Source organism: Vombatus ursinus, unplaced genomic scaffold (assembly GCF_900497805.2).
Source record: "Vombatus ursinus unplaced genomic scaffold, bare-nosed wombat genome assembly UNPS02015255.1, whole genome shotgun sequence".
Lineage (NCBI taxonomy): Eukaryota > Metazoa > Chordata > Mammalia > Diprotodontia > Vombatidae > Vombatus > Vombatus ursinus.
The window spans coordinates 12,897,798-12,921,977 of NW_020955033.1; the positions used below are offsets into that span (position 1 = coordinate 12,897,798).

The 24,180-nt window shown below is 37.2% G+C and overlaps 1 protein-coding gene across 1 annotated transcript in view; it reads right to left on the bottom strand.

The window, feature by feature from the left end:
* The window catches only part of LOC114031744 (meprin A subunit beta-like), a 57,565-nt gene that overhangs the window by 16,116 nt on the left and 17,269 nt on the right, over window positions 1–24,180 (bottom strand). Inside the window, 4 exon segments of the mRNA XM_027846878.1 lie at window positions 1,816–2,248; window positions 3,139–3,354; window positions 7,163–7,315; window positions 18,262–18,440. Of these exon segments, the coding sequence (XP_027702679.1) occupies window positions 1,816–2,248; window positions 3,139–3,354; window positions 7,163–7,315; window positions 18,262–18,440 (981 nt within the window).

Here is a 24,180-nt window from a genome sequence, read left to right on the forward strand (position 1 = left end):
AATGACTCGAAGAAAGAGTGAAACTGGTGACTTTGCACAGCCTTGCCTCACTTAAATCCAATTCACTTGCAAGTCAAGGTATCACTCTCCTGATGTCATTGGTCCTTTTCAAGAACAAAGGACAAACAACAATCTGTGAGTAGTAGTAGCTGCCCCACTGAGGACTCCACTGGCCACTTCCAGTTGGGCAATGCTGCTCTTTCCTTACTTCCTTGGTTCCTTCCTTTCTTTCTTTCTTCTTTCCTTCTTCTTCTCCCTTTGTCTGAGGAGTCACACACTTACATGTGGGTGCTCTGTCCAAAGGAATATAAATTTTGATCACTTATCCTTCTCAAGATATGTTGGAGCTTGAGGGCTAGATTTTTTTTCTTCCCTACTTATTTATTCTAGCATTGGTTTTTTTTCCTGAAAAACTGGATAATTAACTCTTTTGTCTTATGTAGTTTTCATTTATGATTTCTTGAAATATAGCTCTGAAAAACCAGGCTTTGATAAAGTCCATTGGGCTTTATTATATAAATGGAGACACTTGACTATGCCTTTAAACCCAAATCACTCTGGTTCTCACTGACTGGCCAATAATAGGTCCCAGTCAAAGCCCCATTTGGTCATTGTTTAGATTCTGATGGCTCAGAGTGAGTGTAAATAGCAATTGTTTCTGTTCTGGCCAGAAATCTTGAGGGTCTTCCCCTCCCAGACTGATTCTTTTGAGAAAGCAAACTAGGCCATCTTTTGCCTCAATTCTTACATATCTTTTAATCACTGAATGGGTGTTGCCTCAGACAAACTGAGACCTGGGAAAGACCTTAGGTTAAAAAGGCCAAGGTCTTCCACTGCATCTGATGCTGTTGCCAGTCATCCTGACCTATGTGTTAGCACTGGACTCGGAAAGACTCTGGAGGAGAGAGTGAGGCTTTGCACCATTCTCCCTTACTTAAATCCAATTCATTTTCAAGTCAAGACATCAACCTCCTGATGTTATTGGCCCTCTTTGACAATGAAGAACAAAACAACAACAAGTCTGTCTGGCTGGCTATCTATGGTGAGGGAGACTTCTACATGTGGGTTCTGCACATTTATCTCCCTCTAAGGTTACCATGTTTCTTATATGCTCTATTTCAGAAGTTCAACCTTTTCACAATAAATTTCAAAATTCAGGCTCACAATAATTCTTTGGGAAACACTCTTCTTTTCTCCTTACCAAGCCCCTACAGTGTACAGTAAAAAAAATCATAAAGTAAGAAGTTCAATTCCTAAATACTGTTCCTTTTCAGGAACTAGAAAACGGACATGATAGTCACAGTATAGACCAATCTTTAAGAACTTTTCATTGAGTCATTATAATTTATTCCTATTTTTTCAATGTCACTGTTTCACCTGTTGAACCTGCTTAAGCTGTTCATTCATTCAGCAATCTTTTATTAGGAAGTTCTCTCCTATTCAAGAATTGAATAATACCACTATCATAACCACCATCATGGTGTAACCAGGGTAGTTGGGTAGCACAAAGAACAGGAGTGGGACATAAGTCAGAGGCTGAGAATTATTTGGGGGAAAGGATTATCCTTTGAATCAGCCCATACTTTTTATGTGGCCAAGCTTCTCATTCCAAGTTTCTCTATTGGAGCTTTTACTGCTCTCCTTTTCCAAAGACTATGGAATCCTATACCAGACCCATTGGTGGTCACTATTAAATGATAAGCAATCTAGCTCCATTTTCATCCTTTTTCTCTTCCTTCTTTTCCCTTCCCTCCCTCCCCAGCTTTCCAGTGAAAAGACATATTGTGTCAGGAATAAAGAAAAAAATTGACAAACCAGATTTTTTTAAATGGATCTGTAGTAACACTCCTCTGGTTGGACATACGGAGATGAATATCAGGATTTTGATCCAATAGTGCCATTGTGGCTTGTTGCCATGGACATGACCACTGCAATTTTTCATCATTGGTTCTAGAGATCAGGGAGAAAAATATCCCTATATGCTTCCGATTGTTTAGCTCCAACCGAATGTGAAAGGTGTAGCCTGTAGGAGAATAAAATGGAGGGCTAAAAATGATTCTCCTTGAGCTAATGAGTTGCATGAAATTGCTTATCTTCCAAATGTGATGAGGACAGTGTGTTTCTGAAAGGTTGATGTCACCAATGGAGAGACCACCAGCTGATGTGCCAACACCTCGAGTTCTTTCAGTACCATTGGTGGTAACTGTCAATGGTACATAATGCAGTTGCCAGTTCCCAATGGGTGCATCTGTAATGGAAGAGAAATACTGGCTTTTTAAAGTCAATTACTGGGCCAATTACTAATGAACAAAAACAGTTCATAGCTTCCACGACTAAATGTTAGGTCATAAGTCAATAAGTTTCTATAACATAGTTCCATCCACCCTCCAATTTAAACATTTTACTTTCTAATATTATGCCAGATCACAAGACCTGATGGGATGTCTGAGAATTTTTCTTTCTTTCTTTCTTTTTTTCAGGCAATTGGGGTTAAGTGACTTGCCCAGGGCCACACAGCTAGTAAGTGTCAAGTGTTTGGTCTGAGGTTGGATTTGAACTCAGGTCCTCCTCACTTCAGGACTGGTGCTCTATCCACTGCGACACCTAGCTTCCCCCTAAGAATTTTTCAGTAACTGATGCCGTAACTCCCTCCCCAGACAACTTTCCTAGGATTATAGAGCAAGACAGGCAGCCGTATTCTGGGATCAAGTTTTAGCCCTGTGCTACTCATAAGAATATGAGAACTACTACTGATAATAGCTAGAAATTATGTAATGATTTAAGATTTGTAAAGCACTTTGCAAAAATCTCATTTGATCCTCATAGCAATCCTGCGAGAAAGGTGTTATTATTCTTCCCATTTTAGAAAAAAAGAAAACTAAAGCATACAGAGGTTAAATTACTCGTCCACAGTCACATAGGAAAGACAAAATAAAAACAGAAAGTCTTGGACCAGATGTATGCTGGGGTCCCCTCCAGCTAAAAATCCCATGCACATCACAAACCATAAGAAGACCAAAGGCTAAGCATTATAAAGACAAAAGGCCTCTGACAAGTTCTATGAAGGCAAGCAAAGAGATATAGAAGTTTTCAGCCCAATGTGAACCTTAATTCATTCCCCAGGATGAAATATCATACCTTTCACTTCATCCACCAGAGTAAGAGAGCCATTACCATTTTCTGAGGTATACTCCCTGATGTAGATCTTGAGCTGGTCATCTTTGTTACCACTATTGTAGTGACAGAACTGCAAGCACTGAAACTTTCTCTTGGGGTAAAATACTCGGCTTTGCAGGATTGCCTTTTCCCCAACTTTCACAGAGCTGCTGTTGAAGTACATAAAGAAACCACAGCCTGGGAGAGGACAAAGAAGAGACTTGAGACTTGAAGATCTTGGTTCCAGAAGGGAAATTTCACAGATTAGTGTTCTTAGTATTAATATATGAAACCATGATAAGCTTATGATGTGTGTGTGTGTGTGTGTGTGTGTGTGTGTGTGTGTGTGTGTGTGTACTATAACCTAAGCTACAGTCAGGACTTGAAAAATTAGCTCACTGAGTCAATGCTAAGTGAAATATTAGTTGGCCACATACATCTAAAGAAAAAAAAAAAACACATTTACAATAGTGAATCAATCTGGTTTTTCATGGTTCCAAGCCTAACCACATTTGGCAAAAGGAGAAAATGAGGCATGGGAAAAATGAAACAACCAAACACCATTATGTCATTTCAAACCCCGTTAAGGCAGCCAGGTAGAATGGAGCAGGTTCAGGGGTATGCTGGTAAATATTTAACAACTGGATTTCTTGGGAGGGGTCTATCTGTATGCATGACAGATTTTTATGTTTAATCTACATTATCATTTTCTCCATCACTTTTAACAATCACATTCAACACAATCATTACATTCAAAAACAACAAAAAATTAGGTATTGATTTGCATATTTGGTGATTTCTGAAGCATGAACATCTACACTAAAAATTTGGCTCCAAGTTGAAAATCCTTCCAAATCTGCACACATTCACTCCCACTCCTACCACAGCAAGAACACAGGTGCTCTATGGAATGTGCCCCTAAGAACACACCCATCAGGAATAGGAGAAAGGAAGAAGGGAGACCAAATGAGAAGAGGGGCTCATTAGAACAATTAACGCGTAGTTTCCACAACTGCATATACTAGGGTTAATTCAAGCCTCTCAGGAAATCTAAATGCACCGCTGTTCTGAGGATTACAGAAATAGTGATGGTGAAGAAAATAAGGCCCTTTGATAGCCTGCCCCAATTGGCAATCTTCCTGAATTCTTGTGTCTTACTAGCCAATGAGGAAAATAATAATAGCTAACATTTATATCGTGCTTTCTGTGATCTGTGCACTGAGCCAAGAATTTTACAGCTCTCTGACTTGGTCCTCACAGCAACCCTGGGAGGCAGGTGCTATCATCATCTTTATTTTACAAATGAGCAATGTGAGGGGTTTTTTTTGTTTTGTTTTTTGTTGTTTGTTTTGTTGTTGTTGTTGTTTTGTTTTTTTTTTGTTTGTTTGTTTTTGAAGTAACTTGCCTAGTGCCACACAGATAGTAAGCAACTGAGGCCAGATTTGAACTGAGGTCTTGCTATCCACCACCCCACCTGGTTTAGGTAACTATGTATTTGAATTATTAAGAAAAGAGGGCACCAAAAAACATCAAGAGGCAAAGTTGAAAGGTACCTCACATGCCATCTAGTCTGGCCTCTTCATTTTACACATGAGGAAAATTAGGCACAGTAGGGTTAAGTGATTTCCAAAGACAAAGACAGAATTTGAACCTACGTCCTTTGATTTCAGGTAGGACGTGTCCCAAATACACTATGCCGCCTCCCTTGAGTTCCATCCTTAGGTGCCAATGGAGAAATGTAGCAGATGAAGGATGTGGGGCCTTTAGGAATCATTGCTCCATGCTCAGTGAAATGCCTGCCTCAGTTTCCCTAGTGGATAATCCAGTCCAGACAGTTCAAATTTCATGAATTGTTTCACTTTTCTGAGCCTCAACTTTCTCATTTGTCAAAATCCTCAGATTTATAAAAGTATAAAATTTAGATTAGATGCTCTCAAAGTTCCTTACTGCTCTAATATTCTATCACTATAATTCTTTTTACTCAACTTTCTGAGTAAAATTTGCCTCAGGAAGATCATGGGGCTGGTCAGAGTGGGTTATTTGCTTCTTAACTAGGTACTTATGGGTTTCTTCATTGATTTTTGTTTAGCAGCCCCTATGTTCAAAGTGAACACTGAGACAAATAAAATATGGTCCTTGTCCTCTAGGAGTTCACATTTGATGAGAAAGACAATATGTTTGTAGAAAGAACAAAATATCCTAACAAATTATCTGGTTATAAGTAATAACTCTCAAGCTCAAGGAAAAGAATAAAAATTAATTCAGATACCTATTTCTGTCTGCCCTCTTCTTCCTTAACCTTCCTGTTTCCCCATCCCCTGAACACAAGAGCAATCTTACCTTTCACTTATCATATTTTCCCTCACCTACCCAAAAATCATTCCATGACAAAATTAAGAAAGGGAGTTCCCAAGGCCTATTTCGTTAGACTCCAATGGAAAGACTTATATTGGAAAGAACATTGTCTCAATAACCAGAGGACACAGATTCAAATTCCTCTTTTGACACTGCCCCTGTTAACCTTCAGTAAATCACTTATCTCCCCTGCACCACAATTTACTCAACTGTACAATGAAGGGGTTGAATAAGATGGCATCTCAGATCCCTTCCAGTTCTAAACCTCTAAGTCTAGGATTCTGTCTCTCTTAGTGTCCTGACCTGACCATTCAAACTAGTGTAACAGCTCTAAGTTTTAGTATCTGGTTTTACATGTTTGTTGCTAGCAATGTGGTGTTTTAAGATCACTTTAGCCCAAACCAAACTGCAAAGGAAGTGTGTAGCAGTTAGAATAAATGAGATGTCGTCTGCAAAGGTTTTTCCCTTGCTTGGATCACCTGAGAAGTGCAGAATTTTCAAGGAAGAAAAATTATACAGGAGGGAGAGAGAGAGAGAGGGGGAGGGAGAGAGAGAGAGAGAGAGAGAGAGAGAGAGAGAGTCTCTTCTTCTGGCTCTAAAGAGTCTAGTGAGGTGCCCTGTGGAACTGTAAAGAGCAGTATAAAAATTCTCTCTGCCACCCATCCATTCTCAGATACTCCCTTCAAACTGGGACATTGCTTGATGCAGATTGCCAACCTAAGTAGGCAGGCAGACAACTAACTACAAGATCTGATTCGTCCTGAATATAAAGAGGGCTTGAGACCTTGTCTCCTTCCCTTTCTCCTACCTTGTCCCTTCTTTCCCACTCACCTATTATGAGTGGAATTCCTGGGGAACAGAAAGAATCCACAGCCACCTACACCTTTCTAAATTCCTGCCTGCATGCACACACACACATACACACACACACACACACACACACACACACACATACATACACACACACACACACACACACATTTAAGCCATCTCTCCTCAAGTTGGAAGCTTAGCATCTGAACTGCACACCAAAAATCTAGAGCTAAAAATCCACCCTCCATGGGAAACTGAGAATTGAGGAGGTTAAGAGACATATTGGAAATAAAATCCCAAGTGGGATTCAAACCCAGAGCTCTACTAAGCCAGAATCACTGTTCTTTCTACCTCACTACTAGCCAATCTCAATTGCACTTGCAGGAAGGTAAGGGAGAAGACTTTAATCATTTTAATTTGCTGCAGTAACAAGTCAAATTCCAAAATTGCTCTTAATATGAATTTAAAACTTGATAATAAGTCTGATAAGACTCATAGAGCTTAGAAATAAGACTCTATTCTGTCTTTAGACATCATTTAGCTTCTTCCATTAGGGCACCAGCCTGGTGTAGGAGATAAACTTCCTAGACTGGAAATCGAGAAGATCTGGGTTCCCATCAAGCCTCTGGCACTGGCTACCTGTGTGACCCTGGACATGCCACTTAAACTCTGTGAATATTGATTTCCTCATCTGTAAAATGAAGAGGTTAGACTAGATGCCCTCTAAAGTCCCTAGCAGCTCTAAATCTATAATCCTAGGGCATAACTAAGCTAAAGATAAATGCTAAGAGGTCTGCTGAAGAAAGCAAACTATGTAAGAGCCAACTTTGGTTGTTACGTTTGCACTTATCCAGATTTGATTGATCAGTGTCAGGCCCACCAGGCACCTGAGAAACCCTTTGCCAGTCACCATTATCTTCTGAGCCTTGAATCATGCCGCAGATATTTTCCAGTTCAAAATCACATGAATCCATAAAGGTTATGGAAGAAGCTACAGAACGCAAAAATCATTGAATGATTCTCTAGTCAGGAGGTAACCTGTTTTTCGTTCAACGAATAATTCATTTGAGTAATAAGGAAGGCATTGAGTGGGAAATGGAAATCAGCAAGTCTTGGGCAGTAAGTTGAGTGCCCTGAGGAGCTCTGATAATGCCAGCTCACATAACCAACATAGAAAGTAAAGGTTGGAAAAGCTGCCCTAACTTGGAAATGGTAAGGGATAGTCAATGCCTACTTCTTTCTATCTTCCTCAAATTATTGAGCTGGCTAATCAATAGTCCAGCTTCTTCCATCTCTCCTCCTTAGGAATTTGTACATCTCATTGTCCTCCAGGTACTATCTGAAAACAGTTTTTGATATGTCAAATATACCTATTTCTGGTTCTGTAGCAGTCCTTCTGAAACTTGTTTGGAAGATAAACTCTAATAACAAATTGACATTTCCAAGGGCAATTCTAAATCCATATCGCACAAAGGATCAGATATATTTCCAGATCAGGAAGAAGACCTATTTAGAAGAAGAATGCCATTGAGCCCTCCTTGTAGCCACATAGTGTTTAAAGGAGTCAATGTGGTATAGTGGCTAGAGGGCAGGTTTGGAAATCAGAAGTATCAATGGTCAAGTCCAATTCTGACCCATAAGGCTTGTGTTAGTTAGTCAGTCATTCAACCAACATTGATTGCTATAAAGCACCTCCTACATGCCAGATACTGTGCTAAGCACTAAGGACATGAAGAAAGGGGGAAAAAACATTTCCTGATCTCAAGTCTAATGGGAGTTACTCTAGACAAATCATTTAGTCTCTCAGCACCCTAAGGCACCACTCTAAGAATATAAATTATAAAGCAGGCATCAAGCTACCTTGATAGGGAGAATCTTCTCACCAGGAGGGGCCAATTAAATCTCATTCCAATAATCATGATCTAATAATAGCTCATAGTTATGTGGTGATTTATAGTTTACACAGCCTTCCTCATAATAAATCTCTGACGAGACTAGTAAAAATAGTACTTCTATTATATAGGGGAAGAACTGGGGCAATTGGCTTGCCCAAAGTGACATGGCTGATAAATGCAGAGCCATGACCTGGCTCTTGGTTTTCTGACTTCAAACCCACTGCTCCAAACTTCCTACCTACAACACTATGTTGCAACAATAAAGATTTAATTCTAATTTTCATTATGGTGAAGGAAGGAAGGAAAGAAGGAAGGAAGGAAGGAAGGAAGGAAGGAAGGAAGGAAGGAAGGAAGGAAGGAAGGAAGGAAGGAAAGAAGGAAAGAAGGAAGAAAAGGAAAGAGGGAAGAAAAGAAAGAAACAAAGAAAAACTAATCATAACTATTATGGTGAAAAGGAAGTTCAAAACAGAAACTCTGAAGACATTAATATGAAAACATCTGCAATCAAATTCTGAAAGAGAATTCCGATTGGACACAAACCTAACAAGAATTGCTATAGGAGCTGAAGAAATATTTTTAAGAGGAGTAAAAAAATACTTTTAGAAGCAAATAAGAGGAAGGCAGAGAAAAGGCAGGGACTTGCCTAAGCTCTCCAAAATTCCTCTCCAAGCAACTTTAAAATAACACCCCAAAACAAATTCTGAAGCAGCAGAACACACAAAAGGATAATGTGAAGCAATTTTCCAGCCCAAGACAACCTAGAAGTTGGAAGGAAAGGTCTGTCACACCTAGGTGAAACTGGAGTGCAATCCATTATAGGCAATGCCCCAGCAAGACAATAGCAGGCTGCACCTCAGCAAGCCAGCACCAGGCCTTGGGGGCAACTGAATTGGCAGTAGAGGTTTCTGGAGTTCTCAGCCTACAGATAATAAGGGGGTCAGGTAACTAGTCAAAAATAGATTATAGGGGTCCTTTTGCTGACACTAGTTGCAGGACTCTCTTACATTAACCATCTGAATAGCTAGGTCACAGTCCTGCATCACAGTCCTAGAGTGAGAAGGGGTACCAGCATACGAGATCTTACAACTGGAGTGCAGTGGGGACCCTGGTCACAGTTCCAGGGTGGAAAATATTGATTGAGGTTGCTCACAGACCAGAGCACAGACCAGGAGAGCAGTGACCTCATCTCTCCTTAGATCATACCACCTTGGAGAACTGAAAACTTACAGACCCCCACAATTAGTTCTGAAAACAGCAGTACACAAAACCTGAAGCTTGGGACAGTGCCTTTCTACCTCAGGAGCAGGGTCCAACTTTAACATAAAGCTAAAAGTCAAGAAATAAACTGGAAGAATGAGCAAACAACACAAAATATATATATAACCATAGAAAATTACTATAGTGATAAGAAAGATCAAAACACAAACTCAGACGAAGATAACAAACTCAAAACTGCTATATCCAAAGCCTCAAAGAAAAATCTGAATTGAACTTAGGACCAAAAAGAATTGCTGAAAAAGCTGAAAAGGATTTTTAAAATCAAATAAAAATAGTAGAAGAAAAATGGGAGGGAAATGAGAATGATGAAAGAAAAAAATTAAAAAGAGTCAACAGGTGCAGCTAGGTGGTGCAGTGGATAGAGCTCCAGCCTTGGAGTCAGGAGGACCTGAGTCCAAATCCGGCCTCAGACACTTGACATTTACTAGCTGTGTGATCCTGGACAAGTCACTTAACCCTGATTGCCTCACCAAAAAAAAGGAAAGAAGAAAGAAAAAGAAAGAAAGAAAGGAAAAAAAAGAGTCAACAGCTTGGTTTGAGAACTTAAAAAACAGAATTGGCAGGGGAGCTAGGTGGTATAGTGGATAAAGCACCAGCTCTGAAGTCAGGAGTACCTGAGTTCAAATCTGGCCTAAGACATTACTAGCTGTTTGACTCTAGAGAAGTCACTTAACCTCAATTGCCTTCCCCACCCCATAAAAAAGCAGAATTGACCAAATGGAAAAAGATGTACAAATATTGACTGAAGAAAAGAAATCTTTTAAAACTGGAATGGGGCAAATGGAGAAGAAGGTACAAATGCTCACTGAAGAAAATAATTCCTTAAAAATTGGGCAAGTGGAAGTTAATGATTCCATAAGACATCAAAAAACAATGAAACAAACTCAAAAGAAAGGAGAAATAGAAGAAAATATGAGATATTTTATTGGAAAAACAATTGTCCTAGAAAATAGATCTAGATAAGATCAGTTTTATTGGGCTACCTGAAAGCTAAGATCAAAAAAAATCACCCAGATATCATCTTTCAAGAAATTATAATGGAAAACTGCCCTGATATTCTAAAACAGAGGATAATATATAGACATTGAAAGAATCCACTAATTACCTCCTGAGAGAGAACTAAAAATGAAAACTCCCAGGAATATTATAGCCAAAGTCCAGAATTCTCAGGTCAAGGAGAAAATATTGCAAGCAGCCAGAAAGAAATAATTCAAATATCATGGAGCTACAATCAGAATAACACAATATTTAGCAGCTTCAACATTAAAGGATTGCAGGATTTGGAATATGATATTCCAGAGAGTAAAGAAGCTAGGATTACAACCAAGAATCACCCGCTGAGCAAAACTGAGTATACTATTTCAGGGGAAAAGATGGATATTCAGTGAAATAGAGGGCTCTCAAGCATTCCTGATGAAAAGAGTAGAACCAAAGAGAAAATGTTACTTTCAAATACAAGACTCAAGAAAAGAATAAAAAGGTAAATAGGAAAGAGAAATCACAAGAGATTTAATAAGGTTAAACCATTAACATTCCTACATGGGAACTTCCTCATTATTAGGGCAGATAGAAGGAGTGTAGGTAGACAGTGTGAGTTGAATATGATGGGATGACATCTAAAAAAATAAAATTAAAGAGTGAGAAAGAGGAATGCACTGGGAACAAAGGGAAAGGAAGAGGGAGAATGTGGTAAATCATCTCACATAAAAGAGATGTGAAAGAGCTTTTATAGTAGAGGGGAAGATGGGAGACATAGGGGAAGTGCTTGAACCTTCCTTTCATTGGAATTGACTCAAAGAGGGAATAACATACACGCACAGTTGGGTAGGGAATCTGTCTTACCCTAAATGAAAGTAGGAGGGGAAAAGAATAGAAGAAGGGAGGATGATAGAAGGGAGGGTGGATTGGGGAAGGCTATAGTCAAAAGCAAAACTCTTTTGAGAAGGATAGAGTGAAAAAAGAGAGAGTGTAGAATAAACAGGGGAAACAGAATGGAGATAAAAACATGATTAGTAATCATAACTGTATGCTGAAAAAATTAGAGCAATTTTCTCTGACAAAGGCTGTAATTCTCAAATATATAGAGAACTCAGTCAAATTTATAAAAATGAGGGCCATTCACCAATTGATAAATGGTCAACACATATGAACAGGTAGTTTTCAGATGAAGTAATCAATGCTATCTATAGACATATGAAAAAACTATTGATCAGAGAAATGCAGATTTAAACAATTCAGAGTTACCACCCCAAATATATCAGATTGGCTAATATGATAGAAAAGGAAAATGACAAATGTTGTAGGAGATGTGGGAAAATTGACATACTATGCACCATTAATGGGGTTGTAAACTGATTCAACCATTCTGGAGAACAATTTGGAACAATGCCCAAAGGCTATAAAACAATGCATGCCTTTTGACCCAGAATTATCACTACTAGGTCTATATCCTAAAGAGATTTTAAAAAATGGAAAAGGACCTATATGGACAAAATATTTATAGTAGCTCTTTTTGTGGTGACAAAGAATTAGAAATTGAGGTAATGTCCATCAATTAGGGAATGGTTGAACAAGTGATGGTATATGATTGTGATGGAATACTATTGTGGTATAGGAAATCATGAGCAGGATATTTTCAGAAGAACCTGGAAAGTCTTATATGAACTCATGTAACATGAAGTGAACAGAATCAGAAGAACATTGTATGTAGTAACAGCAATATTATACAAAGATCAACTCTGAATGACTTAGCTATTATGATCAAGACAATCATCCAAGACAATTCCTAGGACTTATGATGAAAAATATTCTTCATCTCCATAGAGAGAACCGATGAATTCTGAATACAGATTGAAGCATACTTTTCAACTTTATTTTTCATATTTTATTTTTTGTCTGTGTTTTCTTTTGCAAGATGGCGAATATGGAAATGTGTTTTGCAGGACTTCACATGTATAATTGATATCAAATTGCTTGCCTTGTCAAGGAAGAGAGGGCAAGGAAGAGGAAAAAAATTTGGAACTTAAAATTCTTAAATATGAATGTTTTTACCTGTAATTGGGAAATATTTAATAAAACATATTTTGGAAAAAATAACCTCTTCAACAAAACTAAGTATAATACTTATATTATGGGGAAAGTGGGCATTTAATGAAATTGAGAACTTCCAGGTATTCTTGATGAAAATACCAGAGTTGAATAGAATGTTTGACATTCAAACACAAGACTCAAGAGGGATGCAAAAAAAATGTAAATGAGTGAGAAATCATGAGAAAATTAATAAACAAACTATTTATATTCCAAAATGGGAAGATGATGCCTGTAACCCCCAAGAACTCTATGATCATTAGGCAGTTAGAAAGGCATCTACTTGGACAAAAGGCATGGGTTTAAGTCTTTGGTTTGGGGATGATCTAAAAAAAAATGGAAGGTTTTGAAAGGGATGTATTGAGAGAAGCGGAAAAAGAGAAGAATGAGGGAATTTATCTCCCATAAAAGATGTGTTTAAGGAAGAGTTTTTACAATGGAGAGCGAAAAGCAGGAGAAAGAACCTGGCAACACTTGAACCTCACTTTCATCTGAACTTGTTAAAAGAAAAAGAATACATATACATATATGTAACATATATAATATACATACATTCGCATCTATTGTGAATATATTCACACAGAAAGTCAGTAGGGTGTAGAAATCCACATTACCCAACGGGGAAATAGAAGGGAAAAGAGATAAGAGAAAATGGTGTTGGGGGAGAGTAGGGTTAAAAGAGAGAAGAAGAAGAAGATAATGATGATGATGATGAAGAAAATAGGATAGAAGGAAATGCACACTTAGTACTCATAACTGTGAATGTGAATGGAATAGACTGACCCATAAAATGGAAGCAAAAAGCACAATGAATTAGAAACCTGAATCCAACTGTAGGTTATTTACAATAAACTTACTTGAAACAGAAAGACACATACAAAATTAATATAAGGAGTTGTAGCAGAATTCATTATGCTTTAGCTGAAGCAAAAAAAGACAAGTTACCACTCATGATTTCAGACTAAAAAAAGCAAAAAGAGACCAAATTAAAAGACATAATCAAGAAAACTACATTTTGCTAAAAGATACCATAGACAATGAAGTAATATAAATACAAAACATACATCCACCAAATGGCATAGCATCCAAGTTCTTGAAGGAAAAGGTAAGAGTTATAGGAGGAAGTAGAGAGTAAAATATAGTAGTGGGAAACCTCAACTTTCCCCTCTTAGAACTAGATAAATCAGAGTGAATATAAATAGTAATTGTTTCTCTTTTGGCCAGAAGACAGAGGGTCTTCCCCTCCCAGTTTGATTTTTTTTTTATTAAAGGGACTGTCCCTTGGCTCACTTTTTAAACAGCCCTAATCACTAAATGGGTGTTGCCTCAGTCAAAGTGAGAACTCAGAAAGACTTTAGCTTAAAAAGGCTGAGGTCTCCCACTGTATCCTGAACCATCTCCAGTTATTCTGATCTATATCTGGTCACTGGACCCAGTTGGCTCCGAAGGAGAACGTGAGGCTGGTGATTTTGCACCAGGTGGTACAAAGGGAGAGGAGGGAGAGTCCTTCCTCACTTAAAGCCAATTCACCAGCAGGTCATGGTATTATCTTCCTGATGTCATGGTTCTCTTTGAGAACAAAAGACAAACCACGCAAATAAGAAGGAAGTTAAGGAGATTAATAGAATTTTAGAAAAGATAGATATGATGGATCTCTCAATAATGTTGAGTGGGAATAAAAAGGAGTGTACATTTTTCTCAGTTGTTCATAGCACCTCCACAAAAGTTGACTGTGTATTAAGGCATAAAAGCCTCACAAATAAATGCTGAAAAGCAAAAATATATATGCACACTTTGCAGATCGCAATGCAATAAAAATTACATTGAATGAAGGACTTTAGAAGCATAGATTAGAACATAAAGTTCTTGAGGGTAGAGTCATTTTCACTTAACAAAGACACATTTAAACAATAGGAAAATTATTAACTGCTCATGGGTAGGCTGAAGAAATATAACAAAAATTATAATTCTACCCAAATCGATTTACTTATTCAAAAACATACCACTCAAACTACCAAAAAATAATTTTATAGATCCAGAAAAAATAATAACAAAATTCATCTGGAAGAACAAAAGGTCAAGAATATAAAAAGAATCAGTGGTAAAAAAATGTGAAGGAAGGCAGCTTAGCAGTACTAGATCTCAAAATATATTTACAAAGCAGTAATCATCGAAACAATCTTGTACTGGCTAAAAAAATAGAGTAGTTAATCAGTGGAACATATTAGGTACATAATATACACAGGTAAATGAACAAAGATCCAAGTTTTGGGAGCCAGAATTCACTATTTGACAAAAACTGCCAGGAAAACTGGAAAACAGTCTGGCAGAAACTAGGCATAGAAAACCATCTCACTCCATACATGAGTCATACATGAGGTCAAATTTGACACATGATTTAAATATAAAGAGGGATATCACAAGCAAAGAAGGAGAGAGTGGAAAAAATTAACTGTCAGATCTATGAATAAGGAAATTGAGGAAAGAGTTTATGACCAAACAAGTGATAGAGAGGATCATGGGAGGTAAAATGGATCATTGCAACTGTAAGAAGTTAACAGATTTTAGCAAAACAAAATAAATTCATCCAAAATTAGGATGAAATTATAGGAAACATAAAAAAATTTTACAGCAAGCTTATTGGATAAAGGTCTTATTCCTCAAATATGGAGTGAATTGAGATAAATTTATAAAAATAGGAGCCATTCCCCAATTGATAAATAATCAAAGATATGAATAGGCCTTTTTCAGAAGGAGATATCAAAGCTATCAATACTAATATTAAAAACGCTCTAAATCACCAATAATTATAGACATACACAGCAAAACAACTCTGAGATATTGTTTCATAGCAATCAGATTGACTAACATGATAAAAAATGAAAATGACAAATTCTGAAGGGAATGTGGAAAAGATATGTCCACCAATGTACCGCTGGGATTGTGAACTGGACCAAATATTCTGGAGAACAGTTTGGAGCTAAACCCAAAGGACTTTAAACTGTGTATACTTTTTGTGTTGTTTTTTTTTGGGGTGTTTTTTTAGTCAATTGGAGTTAAGTGACTTGCCCAGGGTCACACAGCTAGTAAGTGTCAAGTGTTTGGTCTGAGGCTGGATTTGAACGCAGGTCCTCCTGACTTCAGGGCTGGTGCTCTATTCACTGCACCTCCTAGCTGCCCCAAACTGTGTATACTTTTTGACCCAAAAATATCACTACCAGGACTGCATCCCAAAGAGATCAAGAAAAAAGAAAAGAATCTTTATGTACAAAAATACCGATAGCAGCCCTTTTTGTGGTGGCAAAAAAAATGGGTATATGATTGTGATGGAATACTATTGTACTCTAAGAAATGATAAAAAAAAGATAGTTTAAAAAAACACCTGGAAAGACATATATGAACTGATGCATAATAATAAAGTGAGCAGAACCAGGAAATTGCTGTATACAGTAAGTTATATTATGATGATAATTAACTGTTAAAGACTCAATTATTCTGATTAATACAATGATCCACAACTCCGAAAGACTCATGATGAAAAATATTAACCCACCTCCAGAGAGGAAATGGATAAATTCTGAGTGGTAATTGAGGCAGACTTTTTTGCAACTTATTCCACTTGATTTTTTTGCAACATGGAAAAATAGAAATATGTTTTGCATGATATTACATGTATAATGGGTATCATACTGCTTATCTTTTCAATTGGGGGGGCTGGAGGAAGAGATTTGGAATTCAAAATAAAAATAAATGTTAATAAAATCAAATGATAAAAAAGAGAAAAATACAACTTAACCATTAGAAAAGGGGGGGGGAAGAATTGTCTAGCTTAAAAGTCAGTGAGTCTCCCAGAACTTGCAATCCATTGGCACAGCGTCAAGACTTCAGAGTGACCACCACATCACAGAGAAGCATTGAAGACTTTAGTACCATACAAATATATTTTAAATTATCCACATTTAGAGATGAATCAGGTTGTTTCACATCTTAAATTCTCTAAAAAGTGGTTTGTTAATCTCAAGTTAAAGTCTAATGTGAATTTTTTATTAATTTCTTAATCAGATTCTAAATATTTTTATGAAGATGTCATGACATTCATAACTCATGTAACATCCACATCAAGTGGGGAAAAGATTCCATAGAAACAAGGGAAGGAGAATCCTATCACCAGCCTCCAGATTAAAGTATGCCCTTATTGAGCATATTCTTTAGAATGCTGGTCTTTGTTCTCTGTTACCCACTAGAACAGTTGCCCCTGCCAGCTAACCAAGAAAGACAAGAACATTGCCACATAGTATAATCCCATTAAATTATTTACTTAGTTAATAGTTACAATGTATATAGTATAATTACATTATATATAATATTTACATTTAAAATATAGTATACTATAGTAAATATTATATTAAGATGCTAGCTATATATGGAAGGCAGCATAATTAATGGAAAGTGTCATAATTAGTTTCAAATTCTGGCTCTACCATTGGCTAGTTGGCTATGTGACATTAAATAAATCTATTAAACACTTTGAGATTCATTTCTTTATCCCTCTTCACAGCTGTCAAAAAGATTGGTCCTAAATTTCCACTGTCTCAATTACTTTTGACTTTTCCCTGTCCAATGGCTACTTCTTGCTACCTACAAGTATTTCTATGCCTCACCCTTACTTGATCCAACCACCCTCACTATATCAGACATCTCTTCTATATCTCTTTTTGTAATTAAATTCTTATAAATTCTGTTCCCATTTCTTCCCACTTTCTTCTTAACTCTCTCAGTCTGGTTTTTGACCTCATCATCAAACTAAAGCTATTCCCTCCATTAGTCAGTTGACAAGTTCATCTTCATTACCAAATCCAATGGCTTTTTCCCTCAGTCCTCATCCTTCTTAACTTCTTCAAAGCCTCTGATGCTGTTAAGCATCTTCTCCTCCTTGATATTTCTTCCTCTCTGAGATTTCATGACACTGCTCTCTCTTGGCTCTACTCCTGGCTGTCTGACTGCTCCTTCCTGTTCTCCACTGCCAGAATATCGTTCAAATAATGACCACCAATTGTGAGTGTCTCCCAGAGGTTTGGTCTTGGCCTTCTTCTCTTCTCCCTCTATGTTATCTAGCTTGGTGATCCCTTCATCCCATATGAGTTCAATAATTATCTCTAAACAGATGATTCCCATGTCTATTTATCCAGCTTCCAATTACCTCAGGGTCAAATATAAAATCCTTTGTTTGACATTTAAAGTTCTTGACAACCTGTCCCCTTACTACAGTTACAGTCTTCTTTTTCTTTATTCCACACACACCCTCTAACTCCTGACTCTGCTCCTTTTCACTGGCTATCCCCCAAGCCTGAAATGCTCACCCTTCTTATCTCAGCCTTCTGGCCTATAACTGGCCTTTCCCCCTTTCTAATACCTTCTAACAGAATCTTCCATTTACATTGTATATACCTTTTTATGTAAATAGTTGTTTGCATGTTGTCTTTCCCATTAGAATGTGAACTCTGTGAGGACAGGTGCCATACTTTTTAAATTTTCTTTGTATTGCTAGTGTTTGGTACAAAAAAGTGCTTAATAAAGCTTGTTTACCCACTAATGATTGAAAAGAGACACCTCCCCTCCTGCTTCTAGTTCTGAACTCTCTTATATGAAAAGGGAAAAAAAAGCAAGGAAACCATACCTGGCAAAATTCTGTCCCTCATTACTATAATATTGTCCTCTCGATCTGAACGGGACTGTTCATGCCAGAACCCCAGGGCATGTAGGAGCTCATGTTGAACTAAAGCTATTCTGTCACAGTGGGATCCTATGGAAAGTGGCTGCTGGCCAGCATCATTATTGCCTACTAAAGAAAAGCGCCTAAAAAACAAGACATAAAGTGGTAAGATTACTAATGTGGGAACCCAGGTGTGCTCTCCAGATCTCTAAGCTTCAATTCAATCATTACTTTCAAATTACTTCCCACCTCAACCTTTTGCCAGGCAGAATTGATCAATTCCAGCTTTACCTCATCTCCCTGCTCCTGCTCCTGCACTACGGAAGGGACTGACAAACAACAAAGTTGGTGAAAGGAAGATGGGTAGAAAGAAACAGAAGCAATTAAGAGCCCCAATAATCCACAATCTGGATTATTAACAGTAAAATAATTGAGAGAAGAGATACAGAGGAAGAAATTCAATTAGTGAAAGTTTTCTGAATGCAAATGCTCATGGCAGAATGTGATTGTGCCACAGCTGGCACCTATGGAAAAAGTCTCTTTGTCAATATGTCTATTTCTTATTGAAGAATAGCACCAAAAACAAAACAAAACAAAACAAGGCGCAAAGAGGTAAATGACTGACATTGTGGTATTGGGTGATGACTGGCATTAAATTCAAAGGCTATACCACTTCTGGAGATGATGCTAAAAGGCATGATTATTTGGCGTGGTTAAACAATAACCATTTGTCTGCAAATAGATATTCACAGATGCATTAGCAACTATAACCATTAAGAGGAAGAGAGCAGAGTTCCCACAAGAAAGCCCAAGAATGGTAGAAAATCTATAGTATAGATCTGGGAAGTAAATTGCAGTGATAAGTGTGGGTCTTGTAGCATTCTGACTGGATCAAGCAAGTGCCCAGGTTCCAAAATTTCTAGCACTCTGTCCTGAGATACCAAAGAAGACCATGAAGATCCAGGGTTCTGAACCTCAAAGATAAATGAAAACCTAAAACCTACTATCTATAGTGTGTGTGTGCATTAAAATAGACACACTACCTGGACATGGAGATCAGGACAAGAACCCAGGTGAAAGAGATTGATATCAACCAGGGTGGACTATCCCAACTAAAAACAGAGCAGGAGGCAGGGGTATGGCTCTGGCCCTGGCCAGTTCAGGAACTAAGGCTAGGAAGATGAGTAAATAGAAGAAGACATAGACTACCAAAAAAAGTATTATAGATCCAGAGGTACCCCCAAATCCACACTACAAGAAGAGAGTATCTCCATAACAACTGCATGCGGGGATTCAAAGGTAAAGTGCATTTTCCACAATGACCACATGAACACATAAAAGAAATGAAGAAAGAGATTAAAGATGAAATGAAAGTTCTAGAGGAATGAAGTAGAACAATAATAAATACCCTAAAAGAAAAAGTAGTAAACTGTTTATGTGTATACATAAAGACTCCTTAAAAACTAGAATACACGAAATATATCAGTGACTCCAGGAAGCAGCAAGAAGTAGCAGAGCAAAATCAAAAGATGATTAAAAATAGAAAGAAAATTAAAATTTCTTATAAAAAGGTTGACCTGGAAAAAAGGTCAAAGAGAATAATTTTTTAAAGCCTGGACACTGTATTTCAAGAAATCATAGTAGGGGGCAGTTAGGTGGTGCAGTAGATACAGCACTGGCCCTAGAGTCAGGAGGACTTGAGTTCAAATCCGGCCTCAGACACTTAACACTAGCTGTGTGACCCTGAGCAAGTCACTTAATCCCAATTGCCTTGCCAAAAAAATAAAGAAAAAGAAAGAAAACTGCCCAGTTCACCTACTAACAAAAGGTGTAGAGACATAGTTTGACATAGATATATTGTGAATTTGTTTTGATTAATTGTTTATTTGTTGGAAGGGTTGGTTTTCTTTTTCTCTTTTTAATGGTTAGGGGAGGAAAGAAGATCATTAACAATGATGATGCCAAGGCAAAAAAAGAAAAGAAGAAAAGAAAAAAGAGAAGGACCATTGAAACATTTTTTAAAATGCAGAGAGATGAACAGGAGAATATACAGAAGGAAGCACAGACAAACAGGAAAGTTTCGGATGTAAGGCATTGAATTTAATATATACTTTTTAGAAAGGCAAGCAGCATGAAATATAAATTAATGGTTCCATATAAAATCCCATTTTGTGTTCTGCTTTATAAACTGAAATGCTCAATTTGTTTTGTTTTGTTTTTTCGTTAAGTTCAGAATACAAGGCTACAAATAGAAGGAGAGACAAGATGGCAGAGAGAAGTCAGAAAGTTGCCCAAGATCTCCCCAGGTTCCCTCAGAAACAATGTTAAATCAAGCCTCTAAAAGAATTCTGGAGTGATAGAATCCACAAAAAGATGGAGTGAAACAATTTTCTAGTCCAAGATAACTTAGAAAGACTTCAGGAAAGGTCTGCTTCACTAGGGTAAAAAGGGAGTGGAGCCCAGCACAGGTGGCATACAGGCAAACCAGCAGGAGGTTCTTAACCACAACACAAATCAGCACCTGAAGCCCTGTGGTCCTAGCTCAGCAGACTAGTGGTACAGTAGGCCAGCTGTGAGACCTCTAGCCCCAGCACAGCAGGCAAATTGCCAGCCCTGGGAACCCAGGATACAACAGGTGTAATTAAGCCAGGCCACCATGGCACTGTGAGCAAGCTGCCAGCCCCAGAGGCCCTAGGACAGAAAGCTAGTGCTGAGGCCCCTGGCCCCAGTGCAAGAAGTGTGGGGCAGTGCCCCCTGTATCCCAGGAGCAGAGCTCAACTTTTAAAAATGAGTAAAAAAAAGAACCCTGACCATAGAGAGTTACTGTGGTGACAGGAAAGATCTAAAAACAAACTCAGAAGATGACAGCAATGTCAAAATGCCTACATGTGAAGCCTCAAAGGGGAATATGAATTGGTCTCAAGTCCAAAAATCCACTTGGAAGAACTCAGATAGGATTTTAAAATTCAGGTAAGAGAGACAGAAGAAAAATTGTAAAAGAAATGAGAGTTATGCAAGAGAATTATGAAAAAAGAGCCAACAGCTTGGAAAAGAAAGAACAAAAATTGACTGAAGAAAACAACTTTTAAAAATAGTATTGGCCAAATGGGGGGAAAATCCACTGAAGGAAAACAGTTCCTTTAAAAATACAATTGGCCAAATGGAAAAGGAAGTACAAAAGCTAACCAAAGAAAAATAATTACTTAAAAATTAGAATCAGACAAGTAGAAGCTAATGACTCTATGAGACATCAAGAATCAGTCAAACAAAATCAAAAGAATGAAAAAATAGAAGGAAATGTAAAGGACCTCATTGGAAAAACAACTGACCTGAAAAATTGATCCAGGAGAGATAATTTAAGAATTATTGGATTACCTGAATGCCACAATCAAAAAAAGAGCCTGGACAGCATCTTTCAAGAAATTATCAAGGAAAACTGCCATGATATCATAGAACCAGGGAATAAAATTGTCATTGAAAGAATCCACTGAACATTTCCTGAAAGAGATCCCAAAATGAAAACTCCAAGGAATATGGTAACCAAATTGCAGAGCTATCAGGTCAAGAAAGTACTGCAAGAAGCCAGGAAGAAAAAATTCAAATATCAAGGAGCCACAGTCAGGCTTACACAGGACTTAGCATCTCCTATATTAAAAGATCAGAGGGTTTGTAATATGAAGTTCTGGAAGTCAAAGGAGTTTGGATTACAACAAAAAATCAACTGCTCAGGAAAAAAACTGAGCATAATCTTCCAGGGCAAAAAATAGACATTCAATGAAATATGGGACTTTCAAATTTTCCTGATGGAAAAATCAGAACTGGACAGAAAATTTGATCTTCAAATACAAGAATCAAGAGAAGCATAAAAAGTTAAACCAAGAAAGGGTTAGGGTTAGGGTTAGGGTTAGGGTTAGGGTTAACTTTTTAATGGTATTTAATAAGCTTAAACTGTTTACATCCCAACTTGGGAAGATGATACTTGTAACTCTTAAGAACTGTATCTTTACTAGGGCAGTTAGAGTATATATGTATTATACACATATATATATAATATATATATATATAGGCAGTATAGTTAGACAGAAGGTATAGATAAAAGTTGACATTGATGTGATGATAAAAAAATTTAGTAAGGGGTTAAAAAAGTATTGTACTGGAAGAAAAAGAAAGGTGGAGGCAGAGTGGGGTAAATTACATCACATGAAGAGGCATAAAAGACCTATTACACTAGAGGGAAAGAAGGGAGGGGTGAGCACTGTTTGAACCTTATTCTCATTGGATTTATATCAAAGAGAGAATAACAAGCACATTCAGTTGGGTAAAGAAATCTATCTTACCCTATAGAAAAGTAGGAGGGGAAGAGAAAAGAAAGGGGGGAGTGATAGAAGGGAGGGCAGATTGAGGGAGGTGGTGGTTAGAAGCAATGTACTGGTGAGGAGGGACAGGTGAAAGGAGGAAGGGAGAAGGTAATGGGGGGAGAGAGAGAGAGGGAGAGAGAAAGAGAGGGAGGGAGGGAAGGAAGGAGGGAGAGAGGAAAAGAGGGAGGGAGGAAGGAAAGGAGGAAGAGAGAAAGCATAAACAAGAGAAAATAGGATGGAGGGAAATACAGTTATTAATCACAATTGTGAATGTGAATGGTATGAATTCTCCCATGAAACAGAAATGGATAGCACAGTAGATTAAAAACCAGAATCCTATAATACGTTGTTTACAAGAAACACATTTGAAGCAGAAACACACATACACAGAGTAAAGGTAAAAGGCTGGAGCACAATATATTACATTTCAGCTGAAGTAAAAAAAAGTCAGATAGTAATCCTGATCTCAGACAAAGCAAAAGCAAAAATTGATCTAATTAAAAGAGATGAAGTAGGAAACTACATCTTGCTAAAAAGGTACCATAGATAATGAAGTAGTATCAACACTAAACATATAAGCACAAAGTTGTATAGCATCCAAATTCTTAGAGAACAAGTTAAGTGAGTTACAGGAAAAAATAGACAGCAAAACTATACTAGTGGGTGACCTCAACCTCCCCCTCTCAGAACTGGATTAATCTAACCACAAAATAAACAAGAAAGAAGTTTAAAATTTAGAATTTTAAATTTTAGAATTTTAAAAGAGTTAGATAATAGACCTCTGGAGAAAATTGAGTGGGGATAGAAAGGACTATACTTTTTTCTCAGTGGTGCATGGCACCTATGCAAAAATTGACCATGTATTAGGGCATATAAACCTCACATTCAAATGCAAAAAGGCAGAAATATTAAATGCATCATTTTCAGATCAGATGCAATAAAAATTACAATTTGTAAAGAGCCATGGAAGGATAGATTGAAAATTAATTGGAAAGTAAATAATCTAATCCTAAAGAATGAGTGGGTCAAACAACAAACCATAGAAACAGCCAATAATTTCATCAAAAAGAGTGACAATAATGACACAGCATACCAAAATTTATGGGATGCAGCCAAAACATTGCTTAAGGGAAATTTTATATCTCTAAATGCTTACATGAATAGAGAAAAAACAGATGGATGAATTGTGCATGCAATTTAAAAAAACTAGGAAAAGAACAAATTAAAATCCCTAATGAAATACCAAATTAGAGATTCTCAAAATTGAAAGAGATTAATAAAATTGAAAGTAAGAAAACTATGGAACTAATAAATAAAATTAAGAACTGTTTTTTTAAAAAGAAACCAATAAAATAGATAAACCTTTGGTTAATTTGATTTAAAAAAGAAAGATGAAAACCAAATTACCAGTATCAAAAATGAAAAAGGTGAATTCTCCACCAATGAAAAGGAAATTAAAGCTATAATTAGGAGCTATTTTGCCCAACTCTATTTTAATAAATCTTACAATCTATGTGAAATGGAT